The sequence below is a fragment of the Falco biarmicus genome, chromosome 10 (assembly GCF_023638135.1).
Source record: "Falco biarmicus isolate bFalBia1 chromosome 10, bFalBia1.pri, whole genome shotgun sequence".
Classification (NCBI taxonomy): Eukaryota; Metazoa; Chordata; class Aves; order Falconiformes; family Falconidae; genus Falco; species Falco biarmicus.
In genome coordinates, this window is record NC_079297.1 from 35,413,387 (window position 1) to 35,437,411 (window position 24,025).

At 46.3% G+C, this 24,025-nt stretch overlaps 1 protein-coding gene across 1 annotated transcript in view; it reads left to right on the plus strand.

The window, feature by feature from the left end:
* LOC130156221 (mucin-2-like) overlaps positions 1-22,949 on the plus strand; it is a 45,438-nt gene extending 22,489 nt beyond the window's left edge. The window contains exons 24-37 of the mRNA XM_056354525.1: positions 1,287-1,526; positions 2,236-2,392; positions 2,659-2,787; positions 3,115-3,241; positions 3,954-3,997; positions 4,086-4,296; positions 5,487-16,090; positions 16,976-17,199; positions 17,644-17,818; positions 18,958-19,010; positions 19,852-19,974; positions 20,572-20,694; positions 21,475-21,623; positions 22,111-22,949. Coding sequence (XP_056210500.1) covers positions 1,287-1,526; positions 2,236-2,392; positions 2,659-2,787; positions 3,115-3,241; positions 3,954-3,997; positions 4,086-4,296; positions 5,487-16,090; positions 16,976-17,199; positions 17,644-17,818; positions 18,958-19,010; positions 19,852-19,974; positions 20,572-20,694; positions 21,475-21,623; positions 22,111-22,354 — 12,603 coding nt within the window. The 3' untranslated portion in view covers positions 22,355-22,949. The remainder of the gene's footprint in view (positions 1-1,286; positions 1,527-2,235; positions 2,393-2,658; positions 2,788-3,114; positions 3,242-3,953; positions 3,998-4,085; positions 4,297-5,486; positions 16,091-16,975; positions 17,200-17,643; positions 17,819-18,957; positions 19,011-19,851; positions 19,975-20,571; positions 20,695-21,474; positions 21,624-22,110) is intronic.
* Positions 22,950-24,025: the final 1,076 nt, after the last annotated feature.

The following is a 24,025-nucleotide window of genomic DNA, read 5'->3' on the forward strand; positions in this document are numbered from 1 at the left end:
ATGGCAATTTACAGTCCAGGTTCGTACTGTGTGTGAATTTTGTTGAGAGCCTGCCAAGATCTCAAACAGGTGATATCTCTAGCATTCCTGCAGGACATCCCATATTGTTTTTCATTCCCCTGGTGCCTCAGGAAGCCGTGTCATTATCCTGCTGCTGTTCCGAGCTCTGAAGACAGCTTTCAGTACCCATTTGTCCTAACAGACCTTGAGTTGGCAAACTGTTTTTTCAGACTTGACTTTGTTAAAATTATTCACTGAACCTTGGTAAAGGTTATCAGACCTTATTAAAATTACATAGCTACATGTGTAGAAATCAAATGAGTAGTCTGGATCCTGACAGTAATTCATTGTTTCTGGTTCTCATTGACACACAAATGAAATTATTATACTTCACAAACAAGGAAGTGAAATATTATGAGTGAAAACCTCTTGTAAAATGCTACCATCTATTTTGCAAATATATTTCTAAACAGTGATAAGGAAAATGTATTCCTATTGTCATACCCCATATTCTATCTTCTGATACATAAGTACTAAAAACCATAGTAAATGAGGAATTTGCTATCTTGTTGTATACCACAGTGATATTTCAATTAGGTATATAAATTAGGTTTAGTTCAGAACTAGTATATAAATTAGGTGTAAACTAGAACTAGAAATAAATATACAAATTTATTTCAGTATTATAGGTTCCTTTGCTGCCTCACCCTCTGGCACTTTATAAAAATAGCAGTAATAAGGAAAGTACGCACCTTAGATTCATAGAGAAAGCATAGCATCTATTGTAGCCTATCAGTCTTACAGATACGTAAATTTAGAAGGAGGGATATTTCTGGATGTGCAAGGAAAACATCATTTCTTTTTATATCTGTAAGCATTCACAGCATTAAAGACTCAATGAGTAGACTACGTGCCTGGACTGGACAGCTTTGTAAGACTGTTTTTTTATATGTACATCTATTGCATAAAACAAGGCTTAAATGAAAAGCTTAGTCAGGTAACTGCGAGTATCGTTTCCCTGTTAAAGACATACCTCAAAGACAGATGGTTACAATGACAAAGACTGTTTTACTGTTCAGACTTAAAAGAAAATAAGACAACAGCAGTATCGTTCTAGCCTTAGTGGTCAGTGTTCTGTTGCTGAGGAAACAAAGGATGAGGATGTTCAGGAATGTTAGAATGGAATGGCACCATTCTAAGAGCTGAATTTCAAGTGTTCTTTCAGTCTCAGATGCTGTTTCAAGTTTTCTGACATCCATTACTATTTTATATATTTTCTTTTGCAGGGCCAGATCTGTGGCCTCTGTGGAAATTATGATGGCAATGGCATCAATGATTTTACTACAAGGAGTCAGTCTGTGGTAGAGAATGTTCTAGAGTTTGGAAACAGCTGGAAAGTATCCTCTACCTGTCCTGATGCTAACAACATAAAGGACCCATGTTCTACCAACCCTTATCGAAAGTCCTGGTCAGAGAAGCAGTGTAGCATCATCAATAGCAACGTGTTTGCTGCCTGTCACTCTCAGGTATTACCAGGGCAGAAGTTTACTTTCTTAAGACTATGTCTGTGTATTACTGAAGCTGCTATCCTCATACATTTTAACATGTATGCCTAATTCATTAGCATGTTTCACTTTGAATTGCATCAGGAAAACTTCAACCTGATTCCCGCTCAATGGAACAGACGTATAGTCCCTATCTGTAAGTAATAAAAAGACACTTAGTTCAGAGGAAATATTGAACTATTATGCGAGAATAATAATCTCATAATGACTAGGTATTTTCTTGTAGTGTCACTTGAATAAAAATTCTTACAAACCATGTACAGAACACAAGGTCAATGAAGTAATAACATAGAACGAAGTATCAGCACAGTCTTTACCTGACACCAAGTATATACCACACAATGTAGGGTGACTGTGCTCATCCTGTTAGCGTAGCTCTTGCCACTGGCAAAGACCTTCATATTGAAATGCAATTGCCTAATATTGCTTGGTAACATTAATCTCTTCTTCCACTATGACAAAAGTCTGGGAGTCTAAATATCTGTCAATATGTGATTTGGATGTATCATCTGGCATCACCTCTGGTGTTTGTGTATATAAACAAAAGGAAAAGAATTTACTGATGTAGGTCTTTCTTCTGAGATACTACAATTTGAAGAAAACTACCCTACCAAAGCTAAGAAAATTTAGATGGCAGGATGTATAGTATTACATTTCTTTTTAATAACAGGTTGAACCAGCAAAATATTACCAAGCATGTGTGACAGATGCATGTGCATGTGACACTGGAGGAGACTGTGATTGCTTTTGTACAGCAGTAGCTGCCTACGCTCAAGCGTGTAGTGAAGTTGGTGCCTGCATAGCCTGGAGAACCCCATCAATCTGTCGTGAGTTTTATATCATAAACATTTCTTCTGAGAGTGTTCAGTGCCTTGCTGATGTCCTTGAACACACATTCAGGTATCTTATACATGTGTATACTCTCACTGCACAGACTTTCCACACTAAGCTGTTTTGATTATCACACAATTTCCCCTACTCATTCATGGTTTTCAAGACTGTTCAAGCAGCACTGCAGGGATACGGTGAACAGACATGAGTCAAAAAAAAGCTTTTTTTCTCCGAATGTGTTCACATTTCTGTTTCTCCTTAGCACTGTTTTGTGATTACTACAATCAACAAGGGGAATGTGAATGGCACTATAAGCCTTGTGGAGCTTCCTGTATGAAGACCTGCAGGAACCCAAGTGGAAAATGCTTCCATAACTTTCCAGGTTTAGAAGGTAAAAAGAACTGCAAGTACCTTTAAGTGGTACATTATATATTTTTTAACGGTCTTTAATGAAGTGTATTTCCCCCATCAGCTGCATTTGCACCATTCAATTTTCTTCAACATCATTGCATCCACCTGAATGGAGACAGAGTATGGAAACTGGAATTAAAAATATTTCTAGGACTAAATCCTTGTGGGTGGGCTCTGCTGATGCTCTACGTTACTTCCTAGACTTAAAAGCAAGACCTGCAAACACATTCTGCACAAATAGAACTTTTGATGACCGTATCTTATTCTCATCTTTTCTACCTTCTATATGCCCTTTTCCTTCCTTCAGGCTGCTACCCTAACTGCCCACCAGAAAAGCCATATTTTCATGAGGATCAGATGAAGTGCGTTAGTCTCTGTGACTGTTATGATACTGAAGATGGAAAGATATACAGAAGGGATGAATGTAAAGTATGGTAAGACTTACCATACCAGCCTAATTGTGTACAAATCAAAATTATCAAAACAGTGGTGGGAAACTGCATGCTCCTGTTACATGCCGGGACTAGTTTATGCTGCCCGTGTAAAAATAGTGCCTTACTATCTAATGCCAGTTTTCTTACTACATTAGTAGTAAGAAATTCTTCTGTGATTTTATGCTTAGTTGAATTTGTTCCTGATTCTGTTGTAAATCCTCAGCATAAAGATACATAAAGAGAACAGTAAGTCCTCTACAACCAGGCTTTCTCTATTTCCTATTCCTATGGCAGGAAAAATATTGTTCCAGGAGTATAAATATCTAATAGGAGACTACTTCAATGGATTTTATTATATCCTTATAATGCTTGCAGCATTTAGACACGTTGCCTTTTTAGCCTGCTTTTTAGTACAAACACATTGCAAGTGCAAGGGAAGTGATAAGGAAGAAAGACTGATAATATTCCTTAAGACTTCTATTGTAGCTTTGCATAATATTTAGCTTCAGTTCTATTAGTAAGTTTGGGGTTAATATAAAGGAAGATTCTGGAAAACAATAGCAAAAAAGAAGCCAACATGAACTGGACACTCAAGAAATAAACACAAATAAAGTGTCCTGTCCTTTGATGCTAGCTAGTATCTGGCAGAAAGATGACTAATAAAATCACATAATAATAAAAAAAAAGTGGGTTTTTATGTTTTTTGTTTCAGTGAATGCACATCAGAAGGTTTACAGTGCAAGTTTGATGAAAAAGGTAAGACAGCTAAGAAGAATTATTAAGAAAATGAAATACTGGATATTATCTTTTCATAAAAGCCTGACAATAAATTTCTGAATTACAGCATGCCACTGCATTTATGAAGGGCAGACATATAAATATGGTGAACTCATCTACAGCACCACAGATGGAACTGGATGGTGTTTCAGTGCAACATGTGATGTCAATGGAGCAATGAGCAGAAATTTTTTTAGATGCCAATATTGGAATGAGACAACAACTCCATTTCCATCTTCTACAATTCAGTCCACAACTACTACTTCAGGTATGCATGAATACTCTTTAAAATATCTGAATAATCTCTGGAAGGGACTGAAAATTGCCTGAAAGGGAGCATCCTTTCATCAGTTAGTGGCATATCATTTTAGTTAAAACTGTTGACTTCTACTGGAGCCACCAATTCATCTGGCAGCTTCAGTTCCTGTAGATGACCATAATCAAGGATGAAGAAATGAGAACAGCATTTCTTACGAGCTCAGTCTCCACTGTTTCATCATGGGTTTTCCAGGGGAAAAAAAAATAGACCTTACTAATCATTGCACCATGGTGAATCTCCTAATTTCTTTGCAGACAAACCCCACCAGTTCTAGACCAACTTCTGAAAACACAAAAGAAAATTACTGCCATTTTAAAATTACTGACCACATTATTGCAAACTGAAAATAAGAAATCTAGTTTGACAGAATGCTCAAATTATTTAAAACCATTCTTTGGAACCTTTCCCAATCGTATATAATAACCAAAGTTTCCTTCTACTCCTGCAGGACACTTCTGTACTATTCCTGCACTTACATCCTTATTGTCACCATATAATTCTGAGAAATTACGAGAAATATTTCCACAAAATTATACAATATTACAGCAAGAACTGAAAATTAAACTTTAAGTCTTCTAGTATATAAAATTTATATGAAGGAAGTGGTATATATTCCACATGGTTAACTTCATAATGCTAAGTATATGAAAAGAAATATTAGATTATAAATTTTATGTGTATGGCGTATTATAATGTATTATATACCAAATATATATGTTACATACATTTTTATATTTATAAATATATTTCAATATATAATTTTAAAATAACTAGAAAAGTCATTACCTGTAAAAACATTTTAAAGCCTGTGTGGTTATGCAGTTAAGTGTTAACCTCCTCTTACTTATACCATAGTAATCATGCTATATATGAATTCCACATAAAGGATATAATTTCATCTATGTTAAACCAAAATCTTTTAATAAATGTCATATAAAGTACCACTAGAAAAATAATACAGACATGATATCAAAACCTACCTTAGAAATGAAATTCAAGACTGTCAAAACAAATTAATTAGCTTTAAAATACTACATTATAATATATAATATTACATGCAACATTAAAGTGTATGGAAGATGAATAATTTTTTCCTGGTGCTTTCTTTAACAAGAACAGACAAGACTTATATTTCCTCCTTTTAATTACAGTAACGACAACCGTATGTGTGAAGAAAGTATGTGCATGGTCAGAATGGTATGATTGCACACAGCCTGAAAACAGAGAGGACAGTGGAGATTATGAAACATTTGAAAATCTCAGAAATAAAGGACACACTGTGTGTGAACATCCAGATGCTGTTCAATGCAGAGCCAAAGAACACCCAGATATAGACATAAACAATCTTAACCAAACAGTAGAATGTAGTCAAACCAGAGGATTAACATGCAATAACACAGACCAACAATCTAAGCAATGCTATAATTATGAAATCAGAATATCATGCTGCAGCTACATACCATGTTCTGAAATACAACCTACAACACCAAGAACCACAGAAAAAATCACTACGGCTGTAAATGCAACACGACCTTCTACACAGACAATAAAACCAACACCAGAAACAACTACAACTGAATCACAAAAAAACAACACCCAGACACCACCAGCCAAAGAACCAACTCCTCAAACTGAAATTTCACACACAACAAAGACATCAGCAGTCTCAACAACAGCTTACCAGACAAAGCCAATAACACCAAAAACCTCCACTCTGGCAACTGAGACTACAACAACACCCACTACCACGTACATCACATCTCCTCCACCAGTGACAACCACCACTGGCAGCACGGCTGTCCCCAGTCCCACTACCATGCGAACAGAAAGCACAACCATCATCACGCCCACCAGAATGTCTATCATCACACCCACCAGCACGGCCAGTACCATAAAGACCTCACCACTTAAAACACAAACCACAATCAACATCATCACACCCACAGCACCAGTGCCCACCTCAGCCAGCAGCACCACCAGCACCTCCAGGACCACTCCAAGAAGCACCACAATAACAACGACCGTGCCTGCTCCCACAGAAACCTCCACTGCGACAACCAGGACTACAACATCAACCACGACTGCCTCCACCACATCCCACCCACCAGTGACAACCACCACCACTGGCACCACAGCTGTCCCCAGTCCCACTGTCACACCAACAGAACGCACAACCACCACCACACCCACCACCACTGCCAGTACCACAAGGACCTCTCCCACTCCAACATCAGGTGCAATCACCAGCACACCCACACCAACAGTGCCCACTTCCTCCAGCAGCACCAGCACCACCTCCAGGACCACTCCAGAAAGCACCACAATGTCCAAGACTATATCTGCTCACACAGAAACCTCCACTATGGCAACCAAGACTATAACATCAAACATTTCTGTCTCCACAGCCAAACAGACCATAATGACAATCACCGCTGGCACCACAGTCGTTTCAAGTCCCACAGCCCTGCCAATAAACATTAAAACTGCCATCACATCCACCACCACAGCCAGCACCACAAGGACCTCCCCACTTAAAACACCAACCGCAACCATCACTATAACACCCACACAAACAGTGCCCACCTCCTCCAGCAGCACCACCAGCACCTCCAGAACAACTCCAGGAAGCACCACAACACCCACGACCACGTCTGCTCACACAGAAACCTCCACTGTGACAAGTAAGACTCCAACATCCACCACTACAGCCTCCACCACATCCCCTCTATCAACCACCAGCACTGGCACCACAGCTGTGCCCAGTCCCACTGCCACACCAACAGAACGCACAACCAACACCACACCCACCAGCACAAGCAGCACCACAAGGACCTCTCCAACTCCAACAACAGGTGCAACCACCAGCACACCCACATCAACAGTGCTCACCCCAGCCAGCAGCACCACCAGCACCTCCAGTACCACTCCAGGAAGCACCACAACACCCACGACCACGTCTGCTCACACAGAAACCTCCACTGTGACAAGCAAGACTCCAACATCCACCACTACTGCCTCCACCATATCTCACCCACCAGCGACAACCACCACCACTGGCACCACAGCTGTCCCCAGTCCCACTCTCACACCAACAGAACGCACAACCACCACCACACCCACCACCACGGCCAGTACCACAAGTATCTCTCCCACTTCCACTCCCACATCAGGCACAAGCACCAGCACACCCACACCAACAGTGCCCACCACATCACCCACCAATCCCTCCCACATCCCCCACAGCACAACGAGCTGCTGTGCCTGGACCCAGTGGTTTGACGTGGATTCCCCTCAACCTGGAAGTGAAAATGGAGACATAGAGACGTTTGCCAAAATCCGAGCCGCTGGCTATGACCTGTGCGACAAGCCTCAAGGCATCGAGTGCCGTGCTAAAGATTACCCTGACAGGGATCTGGACAAACTGGGACAGAAGTTTGAGTGCAGCCTTGACGCTGGGCTTGTGTGCAGAAACAAGGACCAGATCAAAAAGTACCCCATGTGCTTCAACTACGAGATCAGGGTGCTGTGCTGTGACCGTGATGGCTGCACAACAGCATCACCGCCAACCACCAGCGCAGGCCCCTCCACCACAGTCTCCTCTACAGAAACATCCACTGTGACAACCGAGACTCTAACATCAACCACGACTGCCTCCACCACGCCCCCGCCACCAGTGACAACCACCACCACTGGCACCACAGCTGTTCCCAGTCCCACTGCCACACCAACAGAACGCACAACCACCACCACACCCACCAGCACAAGCAGCACCACAAGGACCTCTCCCACTCCAACAACAGGTGCAACCACCAGCACACCCACAGCAACAGTGCCCACCTCCTCCAGCAGCACCACCAGCACCTCCAGGACAACTCCAGGAAGCACCACAACGCCCACGACCACGTCTGCTCACACAGAAACCTCCACTGTGACTAGCAAGACTACAAGAGCACCCAGTACTGCCTCCACCATATCTCACCCACCAGCGACAACCACCAGCACTGGCACCACAGCTGTCCCCAGTCCCACTGCCACACCAACAGAACGCACAACCACCACCACACCCACCACCACGGCCATTACCACAAGGACCGCTCCCACTCCCACATCAGGTGAAACCACCACCAGCACACCCACAGCAACAGTGCCCACCTCACCCAGCAGCACCACCAGCACCTCCAGGACCACTCCAGGAAGGACCACAACACCCACGACCACGTCTGCTCACACAGAAACCTCCACTGTGACAAGCAAGTCTCCAGCATCCACCACTGCAGCCTCCACCACATCCACTCTATCAACCACCACCACTGGCACCACAGCTGTTCCCAGTCCCACTGCCACACCAACAGAACGCACAACCACCACCACACCCACAGCAACAGTGCCCACCTCAGCCAGCAGCACCACCAGCACCTCCAGAACAACTCCAGGAAGCACCACAACACCCACGACCACGTCTGCTCACACAGAAACCTCCACTGTGACAAGCAAGACTCCAACATCCACCACTACAGCCTCCACCACATCCCCTCTATCAACCACCACCACTGGCACCACAGCTGTCCCCAGTCCCACTGCCACACCAACAGAACGCACAACCACCACCACACCCACCAGCACGGCCAGTACCACAAGTATCTCTCCCACTTCCACTCCCACATCAGGCACAAGCACCAGCACACCCACACCAACAGTGCCCACCACATCACCCACCAATCCCTCCCACATCCCCCACAGCACAACGAGCTGCTGTGCCTGGACCCAGTGGTTTGACGTGGATTCCCCTCAACCTGGAAGTGAAAATGGAGACATAGAGACGTTTGCCAAAATCCGAGCCGCTGGCTATGACCTGTGCGACAAGCCTCAAGGCATCGAGTGCCGTGCTAAAGATTACCCTGACAGGGATCTGGACAAACTGGGACAGAAGTTTGAGTGCAGCCTTGACGCTGGGCTTGTGTGCAGAAACAAGGACCAGATCAAAAAGTACCCCATGTGCTTCAACTACGAGATCAGGGTGCTGTGCTGTGACCGTGATGGCTGCACAACAGCATCACCGCCAACCACCAGCGCAGGCCCCTCCACCACAGTCTCCTCTACAGAAACATCCACTGTGACAACCGAGACTCTAACATCAACCACGACTGCCTCCACCACGCCCCCACCACCAGTGACAACCACCACCACTGGCACCACAGCTGTTCCCAGTCCCACTGCCACACCAACAGAACGCACAACCACCACCACACCCACCAGCACAAGCAGCACCACAGGGACCTCTCCCACTCCAACATCAGGTGCAACCACCAGCACACCCACAGCAACAGTGCCCACCTCCTCCAGCAGCACCACCAGCACCTCCAGGACAACTCCAGGAAGCACCACAACGCCCACGACCACGTCTGCTCACACAGAAACCTCCACTGTGACTAGCAAGACTACAAGAGCACCCAGTACTGCCTCCACCATATCTCACCCACCAGCGACAACCACCAGCACTGGCACCACAGCTGTACCCAGTCCCACTGCCACACCAACAGAACGCACAACCAACACCACACCCACCAGCACAAGCAGCACCACAAGGACCTCTCCCTCTCCAACAACAGGTGCAACCACCAGCACACCCACAGCAACAGTGCCCACCTCACCCAGCAGCACCACCAGCACCTCCAGGACCACTCCAGGAAGGACCACAACACCCACGACCACGTCTGCTCACACAGAAACCTCCACTGTGACAAGCAAGACTCCAACATCCACCACTACTGCCTCCACCATATCTCACCCACCAGCGACAACCACCACCACTGGCACCACAGCTGTCCCCAGTCCCACTGCCACACCAACAGAACGCACAACCACCACCACACCCACAACCACGGCCAGTACCACAAGTATCTCTCCCACTTCCACTCCCACATCAGGCACAAGCACCAGCACACCCACACCAACAGTGCCCACCACATCACCCACCAATCCCTCCCACATCCCCCACAGCACAACGAGCTGCTGTGCCTGGACCCAGTGGTTTGACGTGGATTCCCCTCAACCTGGAAGTGAAAATGGAGACATAGAGACGTTTGCCAAAATCCGAGCCGCTGGCTATGACCTGTGCGACAAGCCTCAAGGCATCGAGTGCCGTGCTAAAGATTACCCTGACAGGGATCTGGACAAACTGGGACAGAAGTTTGAGTGCAGCCTTGACGCTGGGCTTGTGTGCAGAAACAAGGACCAGATCAAAAAGTACCCCATGTGCTTCAACTACGAGATCAGGGTGCTGTGCTGTGACCGTGATGGCTGCACAACAGCATCACCGCCAACCACCAGTGCAGGCCCCTCCACCACAGTCTCCTCTACAGAAACATCCACTGTGACAACCGAGACTCTAACATCAACCACGACTGCCTCCACCACGCCCCCACCACCAGTGACAACCACCACCACTGGCACCACAGCTGTTCCCAGTCCCACTGCCACACCAACAGAACGCACAACCACCACCACACCCACCAGCACAAGCAGCACCACAAGGACCTCTCCCACTCCAACATCAGGTGCAACCACCAGCACACCCACAGCAACAGTGCCCACCTCAGCCAGCAGCACCACCAGCACCTCCAGGACCACTCCAGGAAGGACCACAACGCCCACGACCACGTCTGCTCACACAGAAACCTCCACTGTGACTAGCAAGACTCCAACATCCACCACTACAGCCTCCACCATATCTCACCCACCAGCGACAACCACCAGCACTGGCACCACAGCTGTACCCAGTCCCACTGCCACACCAACAGAACGCACAACCAACACCACACCCACCAGCACAAGCAGCACCACAAGGACCTCTCCCACTCCAACAACAGGTGCAACCACCACCAGCACACCCACAGCAACAGTGCCCACCTCCTCCAGCAGCACCAAAAGCACCTCCAGGACCACTCCAGGAAGGACCACAACACCCACGACCACGTCTGCTCACACAGAAACCTCCACTGTGACAAGCAAGACTCCAACATCCACCACTACTGCCTCCACCACATCCACTCTATCAACCACCACCACTGGCACCACAGCTGTTCCCAGTCCCACTGCCACACCAACAGAACGCACAACCAACAGCACACCCACCACCACGGCCATTACCACAAGGACCTCTCCAACTCCAACAACAGGTGCAACCACCACCAGCACACCCACAGCAACAGTGCCCACCTCCTCCAGCAGCACCACCAGCACCTCCAGAACAACTCCAGGAAGCACCACAACACCCACGACCACGACTGCTCACACAGAAACCTCCACTGTGACAAGCAAGACTCCAACATCCACCACTACAGCCTCCACCACATCCCCTCTATCAACCACCACCACTGGCACCACAGCTGTCCCCAGTCCCACTGCCACACCAACAGAACGCACAACCACCACCACATCCACCAGCACGGCCAGTACCACAAGTATCTCTCCCACTTCCACTCCCACATCAGGCACAAGCACCAGCACACCCACACCAACAGTGCCCACCACATCACCCACCAATCCCTCCCACATCCCCCACAGCACAACGAGCTGCTGTGCCTGGACCCAGTGGTTTGACGTGGATTCCCCTCAACCTGGAAGTGAAAATGGAGACATAGAGACGTTTGCCAAAATCCGAGCCGCTGGCTATGACCTGTGCGACAAGCCTCAAGGCATCGAGTGCCGTGCTAAAGATTACCCTGACAGGGATCTGGACAAACTGGGACAGAAGTTTGAGTGCAGCCTTGACGCTGGGCTTGTGTGCAGAAACAAGGACCAGATCAAAAAGTACCCCATGTGCTTCAACTACGAGATCAGGGTGCTGTGCTGTGACCGTGATGGCTGCACAACAGCATCACCGCCAACCACCAGCGCAGGCCCCTCCACCACAGTCTCCTCTACAGAAACATCCACTGTGACAACCGAGACTCTAACATCAACCACGACTGCCTCCACCACGCCCCCACCACCAGTGACAACCACCACCACTGGCACCACAGCTGTTCCCAGTCCCACTGCCACACCAACAGAACGCACAACCACCACCACACCCACCAGCACAAGCAGCACCACAAGGACCTCTCCCACTCCAACATCAGGTGCAACCACCAGCACACCCACAGCAACAGTGCCCACCTCCTCCAGCAGCACCACCAGCACCTCCAGGACAACTCCAGGAAGCACCACAACGCCCACGACCACGTCTGCTCACAAAGAAACCTCCACTGTGACTAGCAAGACTACAAGAGCACCCAGTACTGCCTCCACCATATCTCACCCACCAGTGACAACCACCACCACTGGCACCACAGCTGTCCCCAGTCCCACTGCCACACCAACAGAACGCACAACCACCACCACACCCACCAGCACAAGCAGCACCACAAGGACCTCTCCCACTCCAACAACAGGTGAAACCACCACCAGCACACCCACAGCAACAGTGCCCACCTCCTCCAGCAGCACCATCAGCACCTCCAGGACCACTCCAGGAAGGACCACAACACCCACGACCACGTCTGCTCACACAGAAACCTCCACTGTGACTAGCAAGACTCCAACATCCACCACTACTGCCTCCACCATATCTCACCCACCAGCGACAACCACCACCACTGGCACCACAGCTGTCCCCAGTCCCACTGCCACACCAACAGAACGCACAACCACCACCACACCCACAACCACGGCCAGTACCACAAGGACCTCTCCAACTCCAACAACAGGTGCAATCACCACCAGCACACCCACACCAACAGTGCCCACCACATCACCCACCAGTCCCTCCCACATCCCCCACAGCACAACGAGCTGCTGTGCCTGGACCCAGTGGTTTGACGTGGATTCCCCTCAACCTGGAAGTGAAAATGGAGACATAGAGACGTTTGCCAAAATCCGAGCCGCTGGCTATGACCTGTGCGACAAGCCTCAAGGCATCGAGTGCCGTGCTAAAGATTACCCTGACAGGGATCTGGACAAACTGGGACAGAAGTTTGAGTGCAGCCTTGACGCTGGGCTTGTGTGCAGAAACAAGGACCAGATCAAAAAGTACCCCATGTGCTTCAACTACGAGATCAGGGTGCTGTGCTGTGACCGTGATGGCTGCACAACAGCATCACCGCCAACCACCAGCGCAGGCCCCTCCACCACAGTCTCCTCTACAGAAACATCCACTGTGACAACCGAGACTCTAACATCAACCACGACTGCCTCCACCACGCCCCCGCCACCAGTGACAACCACCACCACTGGCACCACAGCTGTCCCCAGTCCCACTGCCACACCAACAGAACGCACAACCACCACCACACCCACCAGCACAAGCAGCACCACAAGGACCTCTCCCACTCCAACATCAGGTGCAACCACCAGCACACCCACAGCAACAGTGCCCACCTCCTCCAGCAGCACCACCAGCACCTCCAGGACAACTCCAGGAAGCACCACAACGCCCACGACCACGTCTGCTCACAAAGAAACCTCCACTGTGACTAGCAAGACTACAAGAGCACCCAGTACTGCCTCCACCATATCTCACCCACCAGTGACAACCACCACCACTGGCACCACAGCTGTCCCCAGTCCCACTGCCACACCAACAGAACGCACAACCACCACCACACCCACCAGCACAAGCAGCACCACAAGGACCTCTCCCACTCCAACAACAGGTGAAACCACCACCAGCACACCCACAGCAACAGTGCCCACCTCCTCCAGCAGCACCATCAGCACCTCCAGGACCACTCCAGGAAGGACCACAACACCCACGACCACGTCTGCTCACACAGAAACCTCCACTGTGACAAGCAAGACTCCAACATCCACCACTACTGCCTCCACCATATCTCACCCACCAGCGACAACCACCACCACTGGCACCACAGCTGTCCCCAGTCCCACTGCCACACCAACAGAACGCACAACCACCACCACACCCACAACCACGGCCAGTACCACAAGGACCTCTCCAACTCCAACAACAGGTGCAATCACCACCAGCACACCCACACCAACAGTGCCCACCACATCACCCACCAGTCCCTCCCACATCCCCCACAGCACAACGAGCTGCTGTGCCTGGACCCAGTGGTTTGACGTGGATTCCCCTCAACCTGGAAGTGAAAATGGAGACATAGAGACGTTTGCCAAAATCCGAGCCGCTGGCTATGACCTGTGCGACAAGCCTCAAGGCATCGAGTGCCGTGCTAAAGATTACCCTGACAGGGATCTGGACAAACTGGGACAGAAGTTTGAGTGCAGCCTTGACGCTGGGCTTGTGTGCAGAAACAAGGACCAGATCAAAAAGTACCCCATGTGCTTCAACTACGAGATCAGGGTGCTGTGCTGTGACCGTGATGGCTGCACAACAGCATCACCGCCAACCACCAGCGCAGGCCCCTCCACCACAGTCTCCTCTACAGAAACATCCACTGTGACAACCGAGACTCTAACATCAACCACGACTGCCTCCACCACGCCCCCACCACCAGTGACAACCACCACCACTGGCACCACAGCTGTTCCCAGTCCCACTGCCACACCAACAGAACGCACAACCACCACCACACCCACCAGCACAAGCAGCACCACAGGGACCTCTCCCACTCCAACAACAGGTGCAACCACCAGCACACCCACAGCAACAGTGCCCACCTCCTCCAGCAGCACCACCAGCACCTCCAGGACAACTCCAAGAAGCACCACAACGCCCACGACCACGTCTGCTCACACAGAAACCTCCACTGTGACTAGCAAGACTACAAGAGCACCCAGTACTGCCTCCACCATATCTCACCCACCAGCGACAACCACCAGCACTGGCACCACAGCTGTACCCAGTCCCACTGCCACACCAACAGAACGCACAACCACCACCACACCCACCAGCACAAGCAGCACCACAAGGACCTCTCCCACTCCAACAACAGGTGCAACCACCAGCACACCCACAGCAACAGTGCCCACCTCCTCCAGCAGCACCACCAGCACCTCCAGGACAATTCCAGCAAGCACCACAACGCCCACGACCACGTCTGCTCACAAAGAAACCTCCACTGTGACAAGCAAGACTACAAGAGCACCCAGTACTGCCTCCACCATATCTCACCCACCAGCGACAACTACCACCACTGGCACCACAGCTGTCCCCAGTCCCACTGCCACACCAACAGAACGCACAACCACCACCACACCCACCAGCACAAGCAGCACCACAAGGACCTCTCCCACTCCAACAACAGGTGAAACCACCACCAGCACACCCACAGCAACAGTGCCCACCTCAGCCAGCAGCACCATCAGCACCTCCAGAACAACTCCAGGAAGCTCCACAACGCCCATGACCACGACTGCTCACACAGAAACCTCCACTGTGACAAGCAAGACTCCAACATCCACCACTACAGCCTCCACCACATCCACTCTATCAACCACCACCACTGGCACCACAGCTGTTCCCAGTCCCACTGCCACACCTACAAGCACAAGCAGCACCACAGGGACCTCTCCCACTCCAACAACAGGTGCAACCACCAGCACACCCACAGCAACAGTGCCCACCTCAGCCAGACGCACCACCAGCACCTCCAGGACCACTCCAGGAAGCACCACAGTAACAATGACCATGTCTGCTCACACAGAAACCTCCATAGTGACGATCAAGACTCCAACAGCACCCACTACTGCCTCCACCCAGTTAGCAACTACAAGCACAAGGGGCCGTACAGGTATTTTTCCAACATCTTTTTCTTCTACTGGATGAAGTGGTGTCTCCATTGTTTTCCCCAGACGTTTCACTACCACAGCCAGGCCAGATATGTCACTTTTTACTTCTGGAAAGCTTATAAACAGCTGTTTCACTATGACAAAATTCATATCATTGTTTTCTGTGACTTCTTCTGTCTGTCATCATCACTATTTCTTCCAGTACCTAAACCACTTTTTCATCTACATTTCCCTCTGCTGTTAATAGCTGTTAGATGTGTGTGAAGCCCATGCCTTGATACAACTTATCCTGAGCTTGAGGGAGACAGTGCTGAGTTTGAAACTTTTGAATATGTTAGAGCTAAATGTCATAATATTTGTGAATTCTCAGATGATATTTAGCATAGAGCTAAAGGATTTTCACAGTCCCCACTTAGCAGTAGGTCAAATAGTTGAGGGCAACCAAACTGTTGGATGGAACGGTGCACAGTTCTCTCCAATATGTAAAATTATGAGATCAAAATCCTGTGTTGTAAACTAGTGTTTGTTTTGTGCTCAACAGTAGCTACAACCGGTACATCACAATCAAGTCACGTTATAACAAACACTTCGGCCATCTCCAGTCTTTCCCCCAGCACGCCTGTCACAACAGAAGCAAGTACATACGTTACATCAAGCAGAACAACTCCATGTTTTTGTCACATGTATGGTAATTTATTTTCTCCTGGTAAGTGTCTTATTTTACAGTTATAAAAATTTTCATAAGCAATATAGACCCTTAATACTCTATTTAATTAAAGATAACCAGTGAAAATCATCAAATATACAACTTTTAATACATGAATACAGTACATTTTCACAGTATTTTCTTGTTTTCTTTGCCTAAGTGTTTTCATTGGTCTTTTAATTTCTCCTTCAATTTTCCTCCCCAGGGGAACTGGTATACACCATAACAGACGCGGCTGGCTGTAAGGTTTATGGACTTTGCAGCGAGGAATGTGAAATTGCCCCGACCCTGGGGCCATGTCCTCCAACCACCCCAGGAACAACTACAGCAACAACCCTCACAACTCCAGCAGGAAGAAACTGTACTGATGTGAATCCTTCACGAAAGGTGGTTCCCCTCATTATTTTCTAATATATCACCGTTGCAACGCCAGCCCAATCTCTGTCCTCTAACAGCCAAATCAAGTCAACTTGTAGGTATTTCAGTGCACAGCTGGTAACATTACAAATGACCTGATAGCTCACAATTCTCCAGCCTGGCATTACTAGGCTTTTAAGTAATCTGGAGATGGAAAAGCTCACTAATACCACAGCAGAGACTTTTTTCTTAAATAAAAAACATTTAAATATCATAGAAATAAGTAGACCAGCAATGAAAGTGTCACATTCTCATTCTTTCTATACAGAAGAAAATTCTGCAATCTTAGCTTGCCTGCTCTTAAGGCCTGCAAACATAGGCTAAGAAAACTCTAATCTCAACTCCCTACCTATTTTAAGAGTCTATTTTATGTTGAAACAGAGCAGCGAGGGGGAGAGAGCACTTAAGAATAAACCATTTCCATATTTTTAGCCTGGAGAGAACTGGACAAGTGAATGCCAGGAGTGTGTCTGCGACCCCCACACTGCTACCACACGATGCCAGCCGGTCCTATGCCAGTCTGTTCGGCCACCAGAGTGTGAACTGGGGTTCTATTTAGAGACTGTAAAACCACCAAAAGACCCATGCTGTCCTGAATTTAAGTGCAGTAAGTATTAAAAATACATATATAAATACCAGGCCACAGACTCTGGTAAATTAGATTTGCACTTCCGTTCATATCTAGATGAGTTCTTTCGGTATCACAGTAACAGCAAAACCTTCCTTAGACTATTCTGGCTCAGTGAACATGCACCCGTTTTTGGCTAAATATGCATTATAAGTTTGTTTGAAAACAAAATGCTATTTTTGATGAAGTTTGCTGAGAGGATTGGAATGGGTGGGAGAGAAGAATACTACTTTAAACCTTCAAGTGGTCTATGTTGCTCAACTATTTCTGTATCTGTATTCATAAAGATTATTCATGCCTTTTATTTAATATTATTAATGTAACATTGGAGCATGTTAACATCAGCCTAACCATAGCTAAACTAGATGCATAAACACAAGAATAAGCCAGCAGAAAATTTAACTACAAAAGCAAGTAACACAAAGCAATAGATCAGTGAATTGTTAATCAGTAACTGAATTGTCAGTGTATGCGAAACAATAATTATGCTGCTCTTGAATGCTCACGAAAACTTAAAAATCCAAGTTTAATGTCTATTTGTGTACATAATTTTTATAAACATATTTTTATACATATATTTATACAAAAGAATAAAAAGGTAGCCATAAATTAAATCTCAAAACAGAAAACAATGGAACAGCCAAGTATGAAGTAGTTCTGTGAAAGGCATGAACGGGCTCCGCCACATTGTCCAATTATTTCTATTACCACAGTAAGAATACCCTTTTCCCCACTCCGAGTCAATCTTCCATCCAAGCCATGTTCTAAGAGGTCATGAAGAATCAATCACTGAAGCACCTTTGAAGGTTACTAGACTTCTAGGTTTTGAAGAAGAAACAGCTGACTCAATTTGCGGTTAACCCAGTATCAGAAAAGCAAAAAAGGGACTTTTTCCACGCATCGTTCAAGCTTGAAACCATTCCTCTTCAACTCTTCTAGCTAATTTCAAAGATGAGACTTAAACAGTCAGCTACACTAGATACAAGGTCTAAGCATGCAGAGGGGGATTGAATGCAAGTTTTCCGTAATCTCCATGCTACTAACAAAACTTGCTAACATCTTGACTACTTAGGAGTCTCACAATTTCTGTTTACTCCAGATTTTTTTTTTTATTGTAGTTTTTCCAGAACCATTCAATGACAGCTGCGTGCACAACGGTACACCGTACGAGGTAAGAATGTTATACTTACAGTGGTATATTGCTGAAAGTGAAATGTACACCCTTTGTACCAAAATAAGCCTTTGAGAACATTCTTTTCCCAGTACATGTTTTATATCTCTAGTCCTTATATTTTTTTTCTAATGTCAAAACCAAAATTGCCACAGAAGATTTCCTCAACACACAGCGTGAAACACAAGTGTACCATTTTAGTGATGTACTTTCTTTTTAAACCCTCTCTTACTTCTGGAATCAACAAGTTTTCCAAACAAGCCCAGACTCATCCACTCGTTGAGATAAGCCCAGAGAAGCTTCAAACATAAAACTACGATTTTTGCTTTATTTGTTACCTAAATTTTTTTGCTAAACTTGGTAAACTTAGATCATTTAGTCAAAATTTAAACATTAGCACTGAAGTCTTTTGGGGACACATTTCAGAAAGACTGAAATCCATGTGTAAATTTGTATCTCTGCTTATGTATCTGCATACAAATCCAACTATTTTGATCTCCATTTCTAAGTTATAATTGTTTTATAACCACATAACATGACATACAGGGGAAAAAACCTCATAAATGGAGCACTAAAAAGCTGGCACAATAATGAGGCCGTACAAGCCAGTCTTACCTGTATTTTATTAATTTACTTTTCCCCTTTGTACTGCTCCATTAGTTTCCTCCTAATGTGTCCTTTCTTGCAAGGCATAAAGCCAAACAACTTTATCTTCTAAGAGAGTTAACAGCTCCGTTGCACTGGCATTTCAGCAACCTTAACGGTTCTCAGCAATGCTTTCATCTCTGCCTATACATCATCTAGAAACAGTTGCCATTTGAATTATTTTTCCGTCTTCCAGGTTGGAATGTCAGTAGTAAACGATTCATGCGTTAATTGTACCTGCACCTCTGAGAAAGATCCGGTGACTAAGGCAAATATTATGCGCTGTGAGAGAGTTCAGTGTGAAACGTCTTGCCCACCGGTGAGTTCACCTCCTCTAGGCTGCCGTCAGCCCTCAGTTAGGGGAAGACTAGAATTCTCCATCATCAAATCAAAATACTTTTGTATCCTCGTGAGCAGGGTCATCAGTATACGACTGAGGATGGAAAGTGCTGCGGGAAGTGCGTTCCAGTTGCTTGCAGCATCCAACTAGGTAACGGCACCATCCACGTGCTCAATGTAAGTATTCCTTTCGTTTTCAGATCTCTCCATTAGCTTTTCTAACGTGCATTGGCCAAGAGTCAACTCACGTTTCTTACTAGTAAAAGTCTAATTAATACTGAAATACTCTGAAAACAACACACCAGTTTTCTGAACTGAACACTAGGGATAACTTCTTGATACACGTGAATAACTGGGTAATGGTTCTTAATCCATAGTATGAATGTTCAGATCCAGGATTTCAACTTCCAAGCCAGCTAGTTTGCAAAATTTTGCTTTTGCTGCTTGAAAGGTCAGAAGCATCTTAGAATCTTTGAGGTGTGACAGCTTAATTAGCTCAGGCATTTTTTAAGTAATCATACTATACTTGATTACAGTGAAAAAAACCTAATTCTTTGCTTTTCTTATGAAATCTTAGGTTGACGACATCCTGGTACTAGATCATTGCAGCCATTACAAATGTGAAAAAATTGAAGATCAATTTGTTGCAGTCCAAACTAAAAAAGTATGCCCCGAGTACAACCCCAAGGAGTGCGATCCTGTAAGTTTGAATCAATTCTTCATTGACTGAAAGCAGTTTGAAAGACCAAGGAGAGGCAAGGAAGAACACAACAAATTGCTTTTGCTAAAGTTGCAGGAATGTCTTCAGAATGAAATTAATCTTGTAATGTTAGTAATAAGAAAAGCTAAGTATTTCTGCATGTGGCTACAAAGATGCAAGACTTCTGGGGGGGGGGACACACGACAGTAAGCGATCCATCCTTTCATTCATCACAGAGGAGCCTTCTGCCCAGTATCGGTGATGGTAATTCATTTTCTTATTCACGACTGTCATCTGTGCATTAACACAAACCCTTCTCCCTTATTTTTGCAAAGGATGAAACAGAGACTACTCCCGATGGCTGCTGCAAAATATGCAAACGTAAGTAATGCTGTACTCACGTTTTCTACTTGAAGAGCACTGTATTCAACTTCTATCTTTAAGTGGATGGAAGGATTCCTCCCCCCGCCCCCCCCCCCCCCCCTCAAGTTTTCACTTACTCTGTTTATGAAGACACTGTGTTTCACTATCTATGCAAAAAGGAAAAAGCAGATTTGTTTTCCTGATACTAAACACCACAACCCCAAGCACCAGCGCTTAAGCCTCTGCATTCATTACCTTCCAAAGCCACCGGGCAGCGGAGACGGGACAACCTGAAAACTCCAGATACATTACACAGCATCCACCGCCCCCGTCACACACTGCCGATCCCAATCATCAGACATCACGCACTTCAAAATTGTGTTAGCACTCATTTAGTTCTGAACTGGTGATGTGAAGTATCCATTTCCACCCCCACCCCTCTCTTTTTACGAAGGTCAAACCTGCAAAGTTCACAGCAAAACAACTGTGATCCACCACAGTGACTGCGAATCTTCCGAACCTGTTGAGCTGGCCTACTGCCAAGGCACTTGTCCTGGCTTCTCCATGTGAGTTCCAAACACTTAATTCAGCATCTCTACGGCCTCATTAATACTGGTCTCTCAATCAGCCACTGCAGGGTACCGAGGGAGCTGACAGAAGTGCTCACTGAGCCACTGTCAGCCCTTCATGGGTGGCCCTAGCAACGTGGGGAGGTCCCCAACGGGACACCCGTCCGCAAGGGCTGGGAGCAGGATGCAGGGCACGACTCGCTGATCTTAAGGGTCTTTTCCAACCTACGTGATTCTATGATCCCAGAATAGCAAGGAAGTTACTGCCTTTATATGATTCCATTGAGTAGAATCAGACTCAATGGAAGCAACTTGCACTACTAAAGAGGCAGGTAATTAAAATCGCATTCGAGGGAGGGGGTGGGAGGCTGTACAACAAAACCCCAACACACACCCCAAACCCCCAAGACAAGCGTCACTGGGGGGCTTTTCTGTGTCGGGTTTTTAATGAGAAGTGGTATTTTCTTTCCCTGGCGCAACACAGATACTCCTTTGAAGCAAACCAGATGCAACATGAGTGTAGCTGCTGCCAGGAGCTCAGCAGCCACAGAAGAGAGGTGACCCTGACTTGCCAAAATGGAACAAGCATAAATTATAACTATGTCTACGTGGAGCAATGCCTGTGTATGACGGCATGCACTGCAGAAACCTCCGCAGCGCCTGGCTCCCCAGGGAAAAGTCAGCAGAAGAGAGAGAAGGTCGCATGGAAAAGCAAGCAGGCACCCTAGGAAAGCTGGAATCCTGTTTTCCCCAGGATACCTTGTGCTCTTTCTTTAAGGGCTCCTACATCAGTTTGTCATCACCTTTTCTCATTTCTTACTTGTAAAAAAAAATAATAAAAATATCAGTCAAATAATTAAATCTTGGGGTTTGTGTGTTTTGTGGGTTTTTTAAAGTGCTACAATAGACAAGAGTAAAAATAGATGACTGAAATACTCTTGTTTAAATTACAGAAATAGGTGAATTGTTTCCTTTCGATCACAAAACTGGGGATTTCTGGGGAAAAAAAGGGGTTTAAGGGGTCTCTAAAAAACAAACCAGAAAAAATTGTAGCTACATTGCACTTAACTCCTGTGCCTAGAGGAAGTTTTACTGTGTGTTGTTGTTACGGATGTAATGGGCCAAACAGACATCACAGTGACAGGGAGAAGGCTCTTCTCTTCGTTTTGTCTCTTATTTTTTGGTTTCTGTGACTGGTGACGGTTTGACACCCACCTCCATTGCCTAAATGACAGAGTCCAGTGGCATCAGAGCGTTACCTCACCTGGTATATTCTCTAGCAGCCTTTGGGAACAAAGATGCTCTCAAAGCCGTTCTCCTGGGTGAGGTTAAATCCCCTCACACAGGTCCTAACAGCTCTGCACGCGGGCGTCAAAGGCGCGGAGATAAATGCCCCTCTCGTTTGCTCGCTGTATCCTAGTTGCCCAGATGGAGGGAACAGGCAGGCTGTAGTTTGTTTCCCCTGTAATTAGTGGAGGGGGCCACTAGACAAGTATAAAAAAAAAAAAAAAAAAAAAGGGAAAACTTCATCCATCACTACCATTTCATGATCTAAATCAAAACGCACCTGGCTGTAGAAATCAGCGCTCACTTCAGCTGAAGAAACAAATCTATGTATGAATGGAAGCTCCTATTACTTGAAGATTTCTTAAAAGTGTGGTCAATGAACTCAGTAAAATCAGAAAATTCTCCTGCCCATAGTTTTAACAATATTCATAAAGAGGTTCAGGATGTTTTTAAACTGCACATTTGTTTCCTGTGCTACCTAAAAGATTTGGAATGGATTTTCACAGTGAGAATATTGGCTGCCTTTTCTCACGGTAGCTCATCACCTTTACCTGAGCCGCTTGGAGCGTTTACCTTGTCAGTAGATGTTACAGTACAAAACCTGGAATCTGCCCTGAAGGCTCGGCTGAAAAACACAGGGTAACTGTCTGAGCAAATAATTGCATGTTTTATACACGTTTATTTAGAAGTGGAATGCGATCCTGGAATGAAATCAGTAGATCCCTACGTATCGTGCCTTCAGAGGCACGACCTGCTGCCAGACCTGCTGCCACGTCAGGATTAAGCAGTGTGGACAATTAGGCAGATTTGTAAACTTGGTGCAGGTTTTCCTCAACTCCTTTAAGCACCAGGTTAAGATGTTTAAGGCTTCAGCTGCCCTCTGACGGTCACTGCTCGCTTCTCTGAAGAAAACCGAACCAGCAACTACTCTTAATTCTGCTGTGAACACTAAGCCTTGCAGAGCACCTTCATCCACCAGACATCAATTATATTAGCACATAACGTTACTTTTAAATTTTCAGTTCCTCAATTAGGGAAGATGCAGAGGCTATTTCTCAAAGCCGAATACCACATTATTGCCAGGTAGCTGATAGTTTACCTGGGAGTTTAAT